The 16,239-nt window shown below is 38.6% G+C and overlaps 1 protein-coding gene across 14 annotated transcripts in view; it reads right to left on the reverse strand.

The window, feature by feature from the left end:
- LOC306870081 (splicing regulator ARVCF-like) overlaps positions 1 to 16,239 on the reverse strand; it is a 226,293-nt gene that overhangs the window by 91,094 nt on the left and 118,960 nt on the right. For 4 of the 14 annotated variants that reach the window (XM_079417130.1, XM_079417136.1, XM_079417134.1 and 1 more), the window contains exon 1: positions 6,256 to 6,895. The exons of 4 other annotated variants lie outside the window; for them this stretch is intronic. In XM_079417130.1, coding sequence (XP_079273256.1) covers positions 6,256 to 6,276 — 21 coding nt within the window. In that variant the 5' untranslated portion in view covers positions 6,277 to 6,895. Of the gene's footprint in view, positions 1 to 6,255; positions 6,926 to 16,239 lie in introns of those variants that run through there. 6 more of the 14 variants (XM_079417129.1, XM_079417135.1, XM_079417138.1 and 3 more) reach the window with 5 other exon arrangements.

Raw genomic sequence — 16,239 nt, forward strand, 5'->3', positions numbered from 1 at the left:
GATGAGACAAAACAAAAGAATGAAATCGTACTAGATTTATGATGCTTGTCCAAGTTAAAGTCGCCACCATGATGCTAAGGGATTCTCTCTAGAGCCGCCTTGGTGGCCCCAAGTCAAAAGATCCCACCCCCAAGTCTTTATATGGCTATGTCTATTATTATTTTTGCCCATTTTATCATCTGCTAGGTTAAATAATAGTACACAACTCAACAAGCCTCGTATGAGATAACATTACATTCACAGCAACAACCCGAGCTGAAGTTTAATATTTAGAGTAAGTATGAGCAATGGTAATGAAAAGGCTAATGAAAAAGCCTGCTGAACGAACAAATAAGAGAACGGCAGTTATCCTGGCAACATCGGTCAGAGGTGTATATCTAGTCAAGGTTCATTAAACAACCTTGTGTCAACGCTGTGCTTTGCACTATTGTTCCTTCTGAACCCCAATGTGAACAAACGGCTCATACATCTACAGCAGAAATGGATGGCATGAGTAACAATACTGAGCAAATGCAACATATGACAGCTTCCCCCTGCAGACCTGAACTGCACTATTGTTAAACCCGTTTGCTCTATTGTTTCTGTGACTTATGGAAAAACTTCTCCGAAACTCTCTGAAGTGAGCCGAGTAAGACTGTTTAACAATATTAAATTGATTATGTTGTTCACTCATAAATTTGCTGCATTCATCACTCACTTTTATATATATATATATATATATATATATATATATATATATATATATATATATATATATATATATATATATATATATATGTGTGTGCGTGCGTGCGCATATATACACATATATATTATATGTACAAATTTGATCGGTCTTTCTAATTACTACATGATCATTAACAAATTCACTTTCAAATCCCTAAGAATACATAAAAATTCATAATATAATACAATACAATGCAATACAATATAATACTATACAACATAATATAACGTGGATTCCTGGGGTTCATGTAAAAATATATATTTATTATCTTACAATTTTAATTTACTAAACTTAAATTAATAACTACCAAATGCATATTTCATTCTCGGAACAAGTTACTTGCATGTTTTTGCTAACCAGGGGTGTATTTCCCAAAAGCAACCATGGTTGCCAAGTTCCGTCGTTACCAATAGAGATCAATAGAACTAACAACCATAGTTAGCTAACGATGCTTTTGGGAAATGCACCCCAAAATGTAAACGCATTCTGAATTCATCTGAGTATGTTTGCAGTAACATCAAAACATTGATAAAATGCTGTAGTGCATGAGACTCCCAAAAACAGAAAAAACACCCAGGAAATTGCCGCCCCTCCCCAAACTGTTACCGCTAATCTGGCATGCCTGTATGTGGTGACTAGCACACGCTAAAGAGCTGTCAGAAGACATCATTAATCCCTCAGGACCATCACAGACAGATGGCACGATGGAGAACCAGCAAGCTACTTATTCACTGAGTAGAGACCATCTTCGTCATTTGTTTTCTCATTAAAAGGAACAAAACTGAACAAAGCTTAAACAGGTTCTGGAACAGTAAAGGCCTCTACCAAGAGCTCAAAATCAATACTCAACCCCAAAACCCAACCTTCCCATTGGAGAAAATGATTAGATAAACCTCCTAAAGAAAACTGCAAATGTAACAGACCAGAAAATGGCACAAATCGCCACTCATCCGGAGGCCATGTGGTCCGCTTTTGTACAGCACAATATTGCAGATGCAGGGACGGGATTTAAGGGACATGACCTCCCCCTCAGGGGCTCTTACCTTATCAGTGGGGCAGAAAACAGTCTATACATTACCGTCAATGTAGCCTGAAGACTTTAACAAGGACAAGTGTGAACTCAAGGAAGTAATGGGAAAGTAAGGGGGGAGAGAGAGAGCATTGAACTTGCATTGAAGCTCTTAATCGATCCTTGCGGCCAACGGTGGGATAATGTCTCCTAAAGAACGCAGAGCACAGTTAGTCTATCAATCTGAGGCAGTTACAACAGCTTCAGTGTGTAGGAGAGGATTTCTCAGTCAAAGCTGTTTACACACAGCATATCGGCTCTCAACAGCAGCCCTGTTGTAAAAATATTTCCACACAGCTGAAAACAAAAATCTATTCCAGCATCGAAGTGACTATATCTTTCCCCAATGGATAATTCTTCATCTGCTCTTTCGCGAGCTGCCGTGACCATCCAAGTTGGGCTGGACTGTGTTATGTGTGTATTCCTCATGTATCAGTTGACGGGCCGAAAAAAAACTGCCTTTTCTCAGTGAACTAATGAAACAAAAGCAAACGCACAGTGGTACAATGATGTCCGCCAGCATCCAGCAGGCCAATGTCATTAATCATGAGATCCAGGGGCAGAGGGCTCTTCATCCAGAGCTGTTACCATGGCAGACCCTGCAAAAGTGTCACATATGCACCTTTCCCTCTTTCCTATGGCCTCACTGGCTGGCCGCCAGCCAATTACAGCCGTTATTCTTAAAAAAAAGGGGAAAAAAATACACAAATACTGCTTTGCACATGCATTTTTACCCATATATACACACTTTCACCTTGCCTACTCATGTCACTCTTCTTCTCTATGTTACATGCATACAAACAGTCATTCAAACAATGCTGAGAGAGGAAGAGATTCGCCAGAGCTAGGAGAACCCAAGCAATCTGAGATGGCAGTCTGGGGCTATTCCCACTAATCCTGTGTCGTCACCTGTTATCCTCCAGGACACACACACATGCACAAACACAGTCTCCGGTTCTGAGCGTCACCCTTCTGCCCTCTATGTTTACTGACAGGATTGTTGTGGTGCTATCATTCTAATCTAAACTATTCCGTTTTTTTGCAAGTGTCCACACAAACAGAGAACTACAGGAGGATGGTCCACCTAACAAGCTAGAGGAAAAGAAACATTACCAAACAAACAAGACACTGGGGCTGAGTAAACAAGCACAGGAAAGGCATGATGGTGCTACTGGGTGTGACAGAGAGAGAGGCCTGGGTTCCCATGCAATGGTTTAGCTGAAAATAAGCAAGCGGCACATTTACAACTTACTGTGGGGATCTGATTTGGTGGTTAATGACACAGGGTAGCTAAACACCAAACCGTAAATTACTCGAAGCCCATAAATAAACACAAAATTTACCAGCCAGTTAGACTTTTTACCAGATAGTTTACTAAAGAATAATATGTTAAATGTATCATTGCAATGTAGACATTGTGTGCCAAAAAAGTAAAAATAAAAAAAAAATAAAAATATATATATATATATATATATATATATATATATATATATATATATATATATATATATATATATATATGCTTAATAGATAGATAGATAGATAGGTGTCTGACTGAATAAGATTGAGTGAGCAGTCAAGAAGCAGAGGCAGTTTGACAGGGGTGTTATGGAAGGGTCAGCTTGTGCTGCTCTGCATTGCATGAGAAAATGCAGGCAAGTAAGACAGGTCTATATTAGGCACGTAGTCAGCATGCCAACTGGGTTACTGGACATCAAAATGTGATTGGACGTCCTGATAGCATGCCAAGCTTTCATGACACGTCCAGTGTAACACAGGTACCCGTGAGCCAGCACAAGCATGGTTTGGGCTGCTAATCCAAAATCAGCTGCAACTTGGCATCTAAAGGGCATAATACTTAGCGGAGATGAGTGGTTAGGAGGCCCGGCTATTATGTTAAAGCCATCAACTCATCCAAAACTCTGGCACCACTCGAGAGGTGGAGCAGATCTTTGTTCTGTCACGCCAGCGATTATCAAATGCTCTGATTTGGGCAATACAGCTGCAGTGAGACATCTGGAGCCTCTTCGCCATGCTCTCCTACTCCACGCCAGCCCAATAAACTTGATGGCCTGGATGAGCACCAGCAAAATTACTCAGAGATCTTTTGGGTCATTGACATTTACAACACCATTCACAGTCACAATCAGCCTCTTCTGCTCTATATGTCTTCAAATACTGATCCATGCCCTGGTACAATGACTCCAAGGCTTTATAAAAGCGAGGCCTGACAGGAAGGTGAATCAAGAGGAACAGAAAGAACCACAGAACTAATGGAGGTTAAAACGGTTCACAAGTTTGCACACTCAATTTTTTCCCCCATAAAATAGGCAAATAACTTCTGGAAATACCAGCAAAACTTAAAATAAGCACTCTGGGGATAAGCAAACACTGTACAATTGCTGTGGAAGTCAATAGTCTCAGTCTAAATGAAATGTAAATGGTTTTTTGAAGGAGTTAAATTATTTTTCTGTCTAGAGATGGCTGGTTCAGTTTTGATGAGGGTAAATCTTTTGCAGTAATGGCACTGCCTCTCTCCGCTAAAGTATCAGACGTTTATATTTGACTCGGGCAGGCTGATTCACCCCATGGTAATTGAGGGTTGAGGACGGTAAGCTCAGCTGGATCGGGAGTCACTGTAACACGGCCACAGTGCATGTCGGTAAAGGAAAGACATTGCGGGAATTTACTTTTGGTCTCATGTGTAACACGTGTGAACATGAATGTGTTTAATTTATAGAGATGTCTAACATCACACTCAAGATGCATTGCAGAGTGCCAAAGAAGAAGCACTTCCAGAAGCGATTAGTTGTAAAGCAGTCAGTATATAATACATAAAAAACATGACTGACCACAAAAAAAAAAAAAAAAAAAAAGCAAAGAAAGAAAATGTTATTTAAAGAATGTCTTTGTTCATACAATGAAAGTCCCTGGGGTCCAAAACACCACTGAAACTGACTTTCATTTTATGCACAAAAATAAAATAAAATAAAATTCCAATATTAAATATAAAATAATTTAAATAAAAAATATAAATATATTTTGCATTCCATAGTAGAAAAAAAAGTTAGATTTTGCAATGAAATGAGGGAAATGTTATTCTTAGGTGAACTTGAAAAGTTAGGAAAAAAAATTGCTTTAAGAAAAAAATTAAATAAAATCAGATTTGACCTAAAGTGAAGAAAAAGCATTAAGCTTTGAGACTTTCTGAGATGTTTTGAAACATTAAGCATGTTCTTTAGGCATCACAACAAACAGGATGTCACACTCTAGAGCTTCTAATAAAAAAAAGTGGTGCAACTGTTTAGTGAACTAATGTCTTCACACTCGGTGGCTTTATCTAACAACCAAGATGACAGACAACAACATCAACTGTGTCAGACACTCCTTCCGAAAGCAGAGCCTCTTGATCTCCATGCTCTTGTGTGACACGTCTGACCTCACCGAAGCAGGTGCTAGTCTTAAGGAATGCTCTGAGGTTAGCAGAGGTTAGATAGAGCATGCGGTGAACCCCAAAGAATGGCAGGAATGTCCGTCCTGTGGAGGTAGGGGTTCACGGACAGAGACGCAACAAATTAGGCGTCTTCAGACTTTGTTATGCTTAGCGTATCGAAAAATACAGCTGTCTCTCCTGTGCCAGTTATGTAGCAGCAATCATCCGTGAGACAGCCGTGAACAGATTAACGCAGCCAAAGGGATGGTTGTAAGAATGTCTTTCAAAAAATTAATTAGCTCAGAACCCATTTCAGCACAAGGACTGCTTGTTTGCTTCAAAGCCTGTCCCTCTTTGTCATTCACATGTCCTAACTGTCCGACCTGGCACATTTTTACGGTATGGAATGACATAGCTCTCTTTCGGGAACGAGTCTTTAGAAAATCCCTGCATGCTGATTAAAAAGAACATTCCTTTGACCTCTTTACAGCTTTTCCAGGCAATGTGGTAGCTCCAAAACAAAGAAAACAAATAGTTGACCACTGATGAGTCCAGTGCTGGGGAGGAAGGGAGGGAAAAGAGGAAGCAAAGCAGTAAATCTTCAATCCCGGCTTCTTTTCATCAACTTTATTATTTTGTCTCTTTCAAATCCTGTAGGATTCCTCATGTTTACCTCAGATTAATCGTTAGATGCGTCCACATGCAGCGTTACATTATGGGAATATTATTGACAGCTGAGCACAACTGAATCTGAATCACCTCTGGAAAGATGTATACTGAATGTTGACAGCATGTGACCAAAACAGTATTCAAGATACGACATGTTGATATCGTACATCAAATTGTAAGATTAGAAAAGCAGAACGAAAGGAAGGAATTTTAAGGGACAACTTAACAAACACAACCAAAACTCAACCTCTAAAGAGCAGGGAAATTGAGAGATAATTTAAAAACAAATACACTCAAGCAATCAAAAGCAAACAAGAAAAGAAAGGAGGATGAGAGCGAGTGAATCTCCAAACTGACCTGCTTCACTTCAGCCGGCATCACGGAAATCCTGTTTGGTTAAGCCGTTGGGAGAAACACGAGGAGAACAATATTCTCTTGTGAGTGGAGTTTGTCTGTCTGTCAGCCACTCAGTCTTTCGTTCCTTATTATCCGATTACGTCCTGTGAGAGCCGAGGCAGCTCAGAGCCACACAGCCATCCTTTCCCGACGGTCACATGTACGAATATACTCCGTCTCTCTCGTCTTCTCTCTCTCTCTCTCTCTCTCCTTCTCACACACACTCTCTTTCTAACACATGCTCGTAATCCTCTCAGGGACAGAAGAAACCCGCCTCCACCGTCGCCGAGCGAGGATGCTGCAAACGTTGGGGTGAATAATGATTTCAAAATGAGGAGAGATGCTCTAGACAGTCCAATGAATCCTTCAATAAATTCAGGAATCCGGCTGAAGAGAACCAAAACAAAACAGCTCACACACAAGTGGAGGGGAAAAAAAGTTGTCCGATGCTGGAACAAAACCCTCTGGGTAGACTAAGTGAGAGGGGGGCGGACGGGGAGAGGGGGGTCTGTGTGCGCGTTTGAGTGAATAGAATCTTCCCAGAAGGCAGTTGCCCTGTTCACAGCGTAGAGTTTTGTACTCTCATTCTCTCCCTCTCCTCACCGAGCATCTATGCAGACAAGGGTCAGACAGATTGGAGGGGGAGGGGGCTGACAGACAGAAGCAGCTGGAGTGGAAAGAGAGAGAGAAAGAGAGAGAAAGAGAGAGAGAGAGAGAGAGAGAGAGAGGGAGGCTCCACCCAGCCAACATGCCAAAAGAGCATGAGCCCTGAGAGGGGGGCAACTCTCTACAAAACTTTATTTTCCTTTTTTTTTTTTTTTAACCCATACGCTCTCTCTCTCAGCCCATTCTTTTCTCTCTCAGCTTTTGTCCTTTTGTCCTTCCAGCCTGCTAAATATGAGAAGGGAAAGGAAAGAGGTTGCAGAATGATTTCAGACAGCATTCAGTGACTGGTAATGTGAAAGAATTTTAATCCAAATCTATGAATGGCTTTAACACAAAGCCGGATGGAGGGAGAGTTCAGGGATGGGCACTTTACACCCTAGGTGTCAAACTCATTTTAGGTTGTGGGCCGGATACAGGACTGCTATTTTTATTTGTTGGACATTGGCGCGCTCGTGGAGATAATAAAGTATAGAATCAACTGCTTCACTAACCTATACTGGGGTTAAATTAAAGGGTGCATGTTAAATTTCTTAATTGATTTTTTAATCTATTTTATTTAATTTATTATTTGACAGGGACAATGGACAGTCAAAAAACTGCCCCAGAATTAGCTACAGAGTTGGATTTCATCTGCTGTCCCTGGGCAAGAGAATACCAAAACAGATAAAAAAATTATTAGTATAATACCAAGTCCCCCAAAATTTAACAAATAAAAAGTATAATACCCCACATAGAAACTGCAATCCATATTTCTACAAAATATCCCCTTATAAATACTACAAAGCATCACCCATCAAAAAAAAAAAAAAAAAATTCAACTCAAAGTTCCATTCAGAATACAACAATACTTAATGGTCACACACCTGACTCGTCTTTAACCATACAGTATTTTCAAATGTAGCTTAAACTGTGCTAAGTTGGAACACCGTCTTATATTAATTGGTAAATTATTCCTGTTTTTAACAGCCCTTACAGAAAATACTGAATGACTAAAATCAGTAACTCTAAAATTCACCGCACAATCACCTCTTGACGAAGCTCTAGTTTGTCTTATATTTTCAGTACAAGAGAAAACAAATTCTTTCAAGGGTGAAGGTGCAAGATTATTAACAATTTTGTACATTAAACAACAATTGTAAAAAAGTAAAAAAAAATGTACTTGTTAATAATCAAAACAATTTCATTCACCATACCTTTTGAATGGTAGTGTAATAAATAATATGCCAGTATTCAGAGAAAAGTATAAATGGTAACACTTTTGTATATAGGAACCAATTCTCACTATTAACTAGTTGCTTATTAGCTTGCCTGTTTTTAACACGCTGGCTGTTTATTAGTATTTTTAAAGCATATTCTGCATGACCATATTCTACATCCTTAATCTTAAATCATCTTTAATCTTTTATTGAGACAAAAGTTGTAGTTAATGGTTTGTTAATAGCAAGAATTCGACCTGAAAAATAAAGAGTGACTGTATAAAAATAAATTAATAAACCTCAGAAGTCTACTCATTATCATCAGTTAATTGTAACAATTTTTGTGTTCAAATTCAAGCAAACGTTTAAAAATAATTGACAGCTCGTTTAAAAAAACAACAACAGTAATGTATGCCAATCTCACTGTGAACACCTACCCTAACACAAAGCTAGGTTTCAAAAAATACAACTAATTAGTTCATTACAAGCCCGTGTCTCAATCAAATGTAACTTTATGAACTTATTTGACCAAGAAACTCCAGATTTGAGTGCAAACTCTGAGTAGAAATGCTTCAATAAACTGCCAAAGCTGAAAATATTCCACCTCGGAGCTCGCACACTCTTTTTCTTAAAAACCAAATCCTTCCCAAACTTCGAACAACAGTCAGCGCAAACACAGCCCCGTACTGAAGAGCATCATGTCTTATCTAGCAGTAACAGCCTGAATCTGTTTGTAGTCGGCCTGAATGAATTTGCTTCTTTTTCTACTACAGAGTCTGACACCAAACAGACTGCAGAACGCCCTGTGGTCGCTGAACGGTATAAACATGTCAACAGAAAAACTGTTGGTAAACAAATAAACTAAAGTAATCAGAATGTTTTAGTGGATTCAGGCCTGAGGAGGTACTGCGATGGAACAGACGCCAGGAAAGGTTAACGTGGACTACTGCAGAGAGAAAGACAAAAAGAGAAAACAACAGATAATAAAACATACAAGAAAGGATAAGAAAGATACATGCGACTGTTTTAGTCTCATAAATATATTTATGAGCGCTGAATATTTGAGAAGGCTTTTGCTCAAGAGGATGTGTGATGTTTGCTTAGGGTTGCAGCACTCCCAGATTTGGAATGGAATGAATTTCAACATTAGAAGTTTTCAAAGACTCAGCAACGTTCGTATTTTAAATGCATCACCTCTGTAAATGAGCACTGATTATATAAAATACAAAATAATGTGGGACTGCAGACTGGGAAATAAACATACAATATAGTTTCTCTTGATATGCATGATCAAACACAAAAATGTCAGTCTTGGTTCTTAACAACAACACAGATCTGGTAAATGAGATCCTCAGAGAGAATATGAATCACCACAACTAAAAAAAGGGAAAATGCGGAGCATCAAATTTTGCATTAAAGGGGTCATATGATGCGATTTCAAGTTTTCCTTTGTCTTTGGAGTGTTACAAGCTTTTTGTGCATAGATAAGATCCCTGAAGTTGCAAAGACTAAAGTCTCAAAACCAAAGAGATATTCTTTATTAAAGTTAAGACTCTGCCACACCCCCTAAAACGGCTCATTCAAACACACCCCCACGTCTACGTCACAATGTGGATGTTCACTCAAAGTATAATACCACATAATACTAAGTATAATACTTCCAGTAACCACAGTAGTGTTGATGCAGCCATGTCAGGGAGACGCTGTGTGTTTCTAAAAAAGCAAAAGCACTTTATTTGGCCTTCCGAAAGTAGATGCATATAGGAATCATTAAGATTACTTACAACACAACAGCACAACCCAGATGTTCGAATTTCTGCAACGCATTTTATGGACGACGTTTCGTGAACCTAGGAGAGGAGGTAATCCTGACTTTGATATGACAATCTGGCGCTTCTGAATCAGCGACTGTAAGTATGTTTTGTTATTAGTTTAAGTATTTGCTATTGACTGTTCAAATGCGGAGTTTTGCACGTTGTGTGTGTGTTTGTGTGAGAGAGAGAGTGAGAGAGAGAGGGTCACATCACAGTGGAGTCAGCTGTCTTAATCATGGCTTGTGCACAAATACATACGAGCATCATCACTGTGTCTGTCAAGAGACTCTGTTCCCCTCTCGGGCTTGAACTGATGGTAAAACTAAGGACATTATTAACTGTCTTTACATTTATTTTGAAAGCTGAAGCTTGCGATTATGGAAAGGGGCATTACATTTCTGACGCGTGCTTGTGGTGTTCGGCCAATCACAATGCACTGGGTCAGTTGGCCAATCAGAGCAGACTGCGCTTGTCGGAAGGAGAGGCAGGGCACAGAGTACCAACAATAATGTACAGTATTTGAAAAATAATGAATTTTTTGTACATTAACACTAGAAATCCCAGAGTTTTTTAACCCTCCTTTAGCCAAGTGGATGCTAACTGGCTAGTCTTTTGGCTATCATTAGCATCAATTCATGTGTAAATGTGGTCATTACCTGAGCAATCTGCAGTGGGGTTGGGGGTGTGTGTGTGAATGGTTGCTGGTGGCTTGTTTGTATGTGTGGGGGAGGGAGGGCTGCTAAAAGCAGAGAACTTGATTGAATGTGTCTCACATTGGCATGTAGGGTCTTGCCCAGGTGTAAACAGGTATGAATTAGCCTGACAAGTTTGGGATCAAGTTTTGGGTGGCTTGCGACCTAAAATCCAAGTACATTTGTAATGTCCTCCCATATCTTGGCAAAGACCCTAGTCGTCCCAGTGGAGAGAGACTGTCTGAAAATGTAGTGATGAGGCTGATGGAACCATAAACTTCTTAGCCGGAGCCACCATCCTCGGCACAGTCAACAAGATTCGCTGGGAAATCCCTCAATCCGCTAGACACACAGATCGCAATGAATTCACCACTCAGGTATGTTGCAGGTCTTTTGTGGTTCTATGTTTATGTGTTTCTAATTTTTAGAATCAACACCGCCAAGTGTGTCATTGTGTCATTGTGTGTAAGAGTGCTATGAAAATAACAATTTATCTTATTTATTAGGTGTTTTCAACCACTGCTGCTACGCTGACGGCGTATGCGCCCAAACGGAAGAAGACCGTCTACATTCTTAGCAGCATGCACAGCGTGATTCAGACTGATAATACCACCAAAAGGAAGCCAAACACTGTCACCCTTTACAACAAGGCAAGAAAAGAACAATTGCTTCGGACACAACCCTCCACACCTAGCCCTGGAAAAAGAGCCATGTGTCAGGTCAAACACCAATGCAAGAACAATCATGCCACTGTGCGATGTGTTCACTGCTACAGATACACATGTGGTAAATGCAGACGGGAGATACCATGGCAGTGCCAGGATTGTGAGTGATTGCTAGAATGTACTCACTCACTTTTTAATATTATTTGTAAATGTGTGTACAAATGGTTGGTTTCTTTTTTATTTTATTTTGTACTGTTTTTAATCAATAAATCTCAGCAACAAAGGAAAAAAAAACATGTGTGTTGATTTCTCCCTAAGATGGCAAAGTGAAACAGAGTTGAAGTGGCTCAGCATGGCCCCACATTGTTTACATAACAAAAGCAACTGTTCACAGCTGATTAAGGATATTAGCCTAAAGCCTTCCAGCCCATCGCCTGTCCTGCGGGTTTTATAGGTAGAAAAGCCAAATGGCTGCTCTCTGGGAGTTCTAGTGTTAAAGCATGTAAACATATTCTGTTACACCAAATACACAAAATAATGATCTTTAAAAAAGCATCATATGACCCCCTTTGAATAGTTTCACCAAAAATATAAATTCAATCACTATTTACTTTACTTGATCCAACTCAAATTACTTTTTTTCTCTCGGCGGAACATAAAAGGTGAATTTCTGAAGAATATCCTGGCCATTCTTTTCAATATAATGAAAGTGAATGAAGATGTTGTTAAGCTCCAAGATGCAACAATCACCATAAAAATAACATAAAACTAGTCCACATGACTCTATATTCCAAGTTTCCTAAAGTCAAACCAAAATACTCACGGAAAATTTCATTTGCTCTCCATGGTGTGTTCATATTATAATCAGCAATGCCAAATCCATGAAGAATCACTCTGTTGAGTTGGATCTTTTCGATTAATCCATTGATCCAGTTCACAAAACAGGTATGAATGATTTGTTCATGAATTTGTCTAATTCAGTTCTTGAGTTCAACCCACTGTTTCAATTATTCAGCTTCAACCCACTGGAGGGGAAGATTACCAGGGAATAACGTGATGATGTAAATTTGCTTTGTTCCTCACACAGCGCTATCACATGACTTGAGAATACTTAGAATATACTTCACAACTCATGGTACCGTTGATACTTTTTTGTCATTTTGGAGCTCGAGAATGCTATACAGGTAAAGGTGAGTACAAAAAGTATTTGTTTAACTACACTACATCTCACACTGTCATGATAACCACCTCCTTCAAACTACCATTAAATGCCATCTCCATACCACTGCTTTCAGTCTGAGCTGTCCTACTATGTCATACCGACATTCTCACACAGTAGCTGCTCCCCAAACGCTCACTTACTCAAAGCTCATTATCCAGTCCTCTCGAATCAAGTCTTGTTATGACATAACATGTGTAAATAGACCAGGGACCTGGTAATAAGGTAAAGGACTGACAGTCTGGACACGCACACCAATCTCTGGATAAATATAAAGAGCAGAAACAAGTCTTTCCACGCACACACAAAGTCAATAAAGCCACCAGAGACCAGACAGAAATAACACATTTTATATCAGTGGGAAAACAACAGGAGAATAAAACAAAGTTATTTAGCTGATCCTATAATGCGCTACCTGCCATACAGAGTGATGACTATTTCAATCTTTTAGGAGAAAGTCAAATAAAAATATCAATACTTTGTGCTTTCATTGTTTAAATGTAATTTTAAACAACATTTCTAACTCTATATATTGGAATAAGTTGTTAAATCAACCTATTTCTGTAGAAACGTACAGGTAATCATCAGCTATATCTTCGATCGTTATCCACCAAGTTTTTGGCACACAAATGATTAAACTGTGGTGCTAAACCACTTTAAGACAACCACTGTATTAAAAGTCAGTGTTGAAGCCTCCGAACAACTCTTTTGAGTAACAGTGCATTTTACACACTTCAAGTGGTTTCAATTTAGGCTCCCAATAAGAGGGTCAAGAACACATACTTGTTTGGTTATATATGAACATGCCAAGTAAAGGGGTCACATTCCTGGAGTGACTCAGGGGTCTCATAAAGCAAGAGATTCTTATTTTAAACACATGAGTTCAAGATCCACTGGAGTGAACAGCAGTTGGTCTTTTAAGTGGTTCCAAAGCCACTCGTGCTAGTACGGTTAAGAATACGGCATAATCAGGAGCCCTTCAACCTCATTCAGTAGCTGATGAGTTAGTTATACAGTTCAATATTATAGACAGCTAGACTATTAATAGTGTCCCAGATTGATAAAGGCTGGGCGATATACTGAACGTTTACAATCTAATGTATACACAAAGATTTTGCTAATACAACATTGTGATTATCACTGTTTGCCAATGGCTGTTTGATGATTATTTAAATATATAAAAATATATATTAAAAATCCAGTTGTGCAGCTTAATATTGGCATATTTTTCAGAACTCTTTGAGAGTCACTTTAGATCTATTTCATCTTTGCTGAATAAAATTTATTATTAATTTCTTTAAAATGGCAACAACAAAAAACTTTTTTGAATGATTCAAAGTAACTTTCCCCAAAACTGCAATGTTACCGATTACAAAAAGTAATATTTTTGGCATTTTGGCATTTTAGGCTGAATAAAGTGCCTCTGCACCTCACTCACAATTTCTCTCAACACGGGTATAGAAGAGGTGTCAGTGAATAAATGGGAAAACAAAATAACTTGTGACTTATTTGAAAAAGTAACTCTGATATTTCATTGTAAACTTCAAAGTAATGTTTACTAGTTCCTTAAAAAAGTAATCTGATTACATAACTTGCATTGATTCTAATGCTTTAACCCCAACACTGCTGTAAACGAATTATATAAAACCACTGTCAAAATAAAAATCTAGCTGTTTTTCCACCTTAAATCCACCATGTTTTTCGGTAAAGGTAATTATAATACATTATTATTATTATTATTATTATTTCACAAAAAATACTTTTAAGCCATTAGATACACTGGTTACACTTTAAAATAAAGTTAGATTTTTTAACATTAGATAACTACATTATTCAAAAAACTATAAATGGAAAATTAACAAAGTAAATAAACAAAAACGTTAACAAAGATTGATAAATACTGTAAGAAATGTATTGCTCATTGTTAGTCAATGTTAGTTAATGCATTAACTAATGTTAACTGATGGGACTTGATTGTAAAGGGTTACCAATAAAACTATTGAAGTTGCAGTAGGAGATCTTGGAAAATGCTAACTTTAACTTGATCGCACTGAAAGCGAACGTCCCCACCCTCCCTGCAAATCGCCGTCCAAAGCCACGCCCCCAAAAAGCATATATGCACACAGACCAGACGACCACTGACAACATTACTACAATACACCATGTGTCATTCACTGGTGAGAAAAATGTATAGTAGTTAATAACAGTACTACAATACCCAGAAGGAAGATCAGGTTGTTAATGTTTGCCTGCCATTCTCGCTGTGTCTGCATAACGTACGTGAACGTGCTGATGACGTATCCTGTCTGCGCGAACAGGGTAAAAATACTTATGTTGACAGGCAGGTAGGAAAGTCAATCAAAATGCTCAAACATTGCTTGGTCCTACGCCTTCCACAGAATGTATAAATACAGATAGATACATTTAGACCACTTAACTTAATGATTGCTATGGGGATGCGAAGAGACTTTCAACCAGCATAACAAAAAATGTTCCTGAAGACAATTACCTATTGCACCTTTAAGACAGACATTGAATATATTACCCAGCACTCAGATTACAACACAGGAAACGCTGGACACAACCTTATTTATTATACTCAGAGAGAGAGAGAGAGAGTGAGAAAAAAGATTAAGCAACATTTTGAAAAGAAAAAAAGCAAGAAAACTCTGTTCTTCGTGTATTTTAGGGCTTTTAGAGGATTAATCATTTGATGGATTGTGGAATGGGGATGAGAGCGGTCTGAGCAGCCCTCTGTAGAATATGAATAGCTGTGGGCACCTGCAGCTGCTCTGAATACAAAGAATGCAGCTATTCCCACTCCTCAGTGAGAGCGCCTGTCCTTCAGTGTGCCAGCATTATGAAACACGCGAGCAGATTCACCTTTCTAACACCTGCAGACATATCAAAAACAGGGATTCCTCACAGGATTACAATTTTGAATGTATTATGAAAGAAATATAATCGTATCACTGGAAGTGGAACCTGATATGACATATACTATATGAGCTTTACGGGTAACTACCTGAAGCTTCACGCTCCACTTCTCATCGTTCATCCACAGCAGTTTTACTCTCCATTCTGTCTGTACTTCTTACTGAAAATAAAGTATGACCTAACAACAGGTAACTTTTTCCAAGCAGCTCTGTGAGGCACATTTAAGCACATTAGTGACGATCACATGCCCATTAACTCGCTCACATGATAAAACCATTACCATGTAGCTTTCAAGACACTTTCGATGACCACAACTGAAAAATACTTGATGCATGCAAACTTGTTCAGTTAAAATGTTCAGTTTTACTCATGACATTGTTTTGTTGGTATAAAGATATTAAAAGACATTTAGGCAAAAAAAACATCTCAATAATAATGTTTGCGCAAAAAAAATATTTGTAGTCATAAGTGCATACACAAACGTTCTTGTGACACATTCTCTGATTGCCCCATATTCTTAGTCACATTTGTAAAGAAAAACTTCTGAAATCTAAAAGGAGAAAAAAAAAAGTTCCGTAAAAAAAAAACTGTTAGCACCATGTATGTGTGAGAGCAGAAAAAGCGAAATGAGAGGTGCGAGAGAGAAAATAAGCAATGCAGGCAGTTTCACTGCTGCTTTAATTATAGTTTTACAAGAGATTTGACTTTACCTAATGGCACTGGAAGCGAGGTGGCATGGGAGATTGTGTATGTGTG

The sequence above is a fragment of the Barbus barbus genome, assembly GCF_936440315.1.
Source record: "Barbus barbus genome assembly, chromosome: 5".
In the NCBI taxonomy this organism is placed as follows: Eukaryota; Metazoa; Chordata; class Actinopteri; order Cypriniformes; family Cyprinidae; genus Barbus; species Barbus barbus.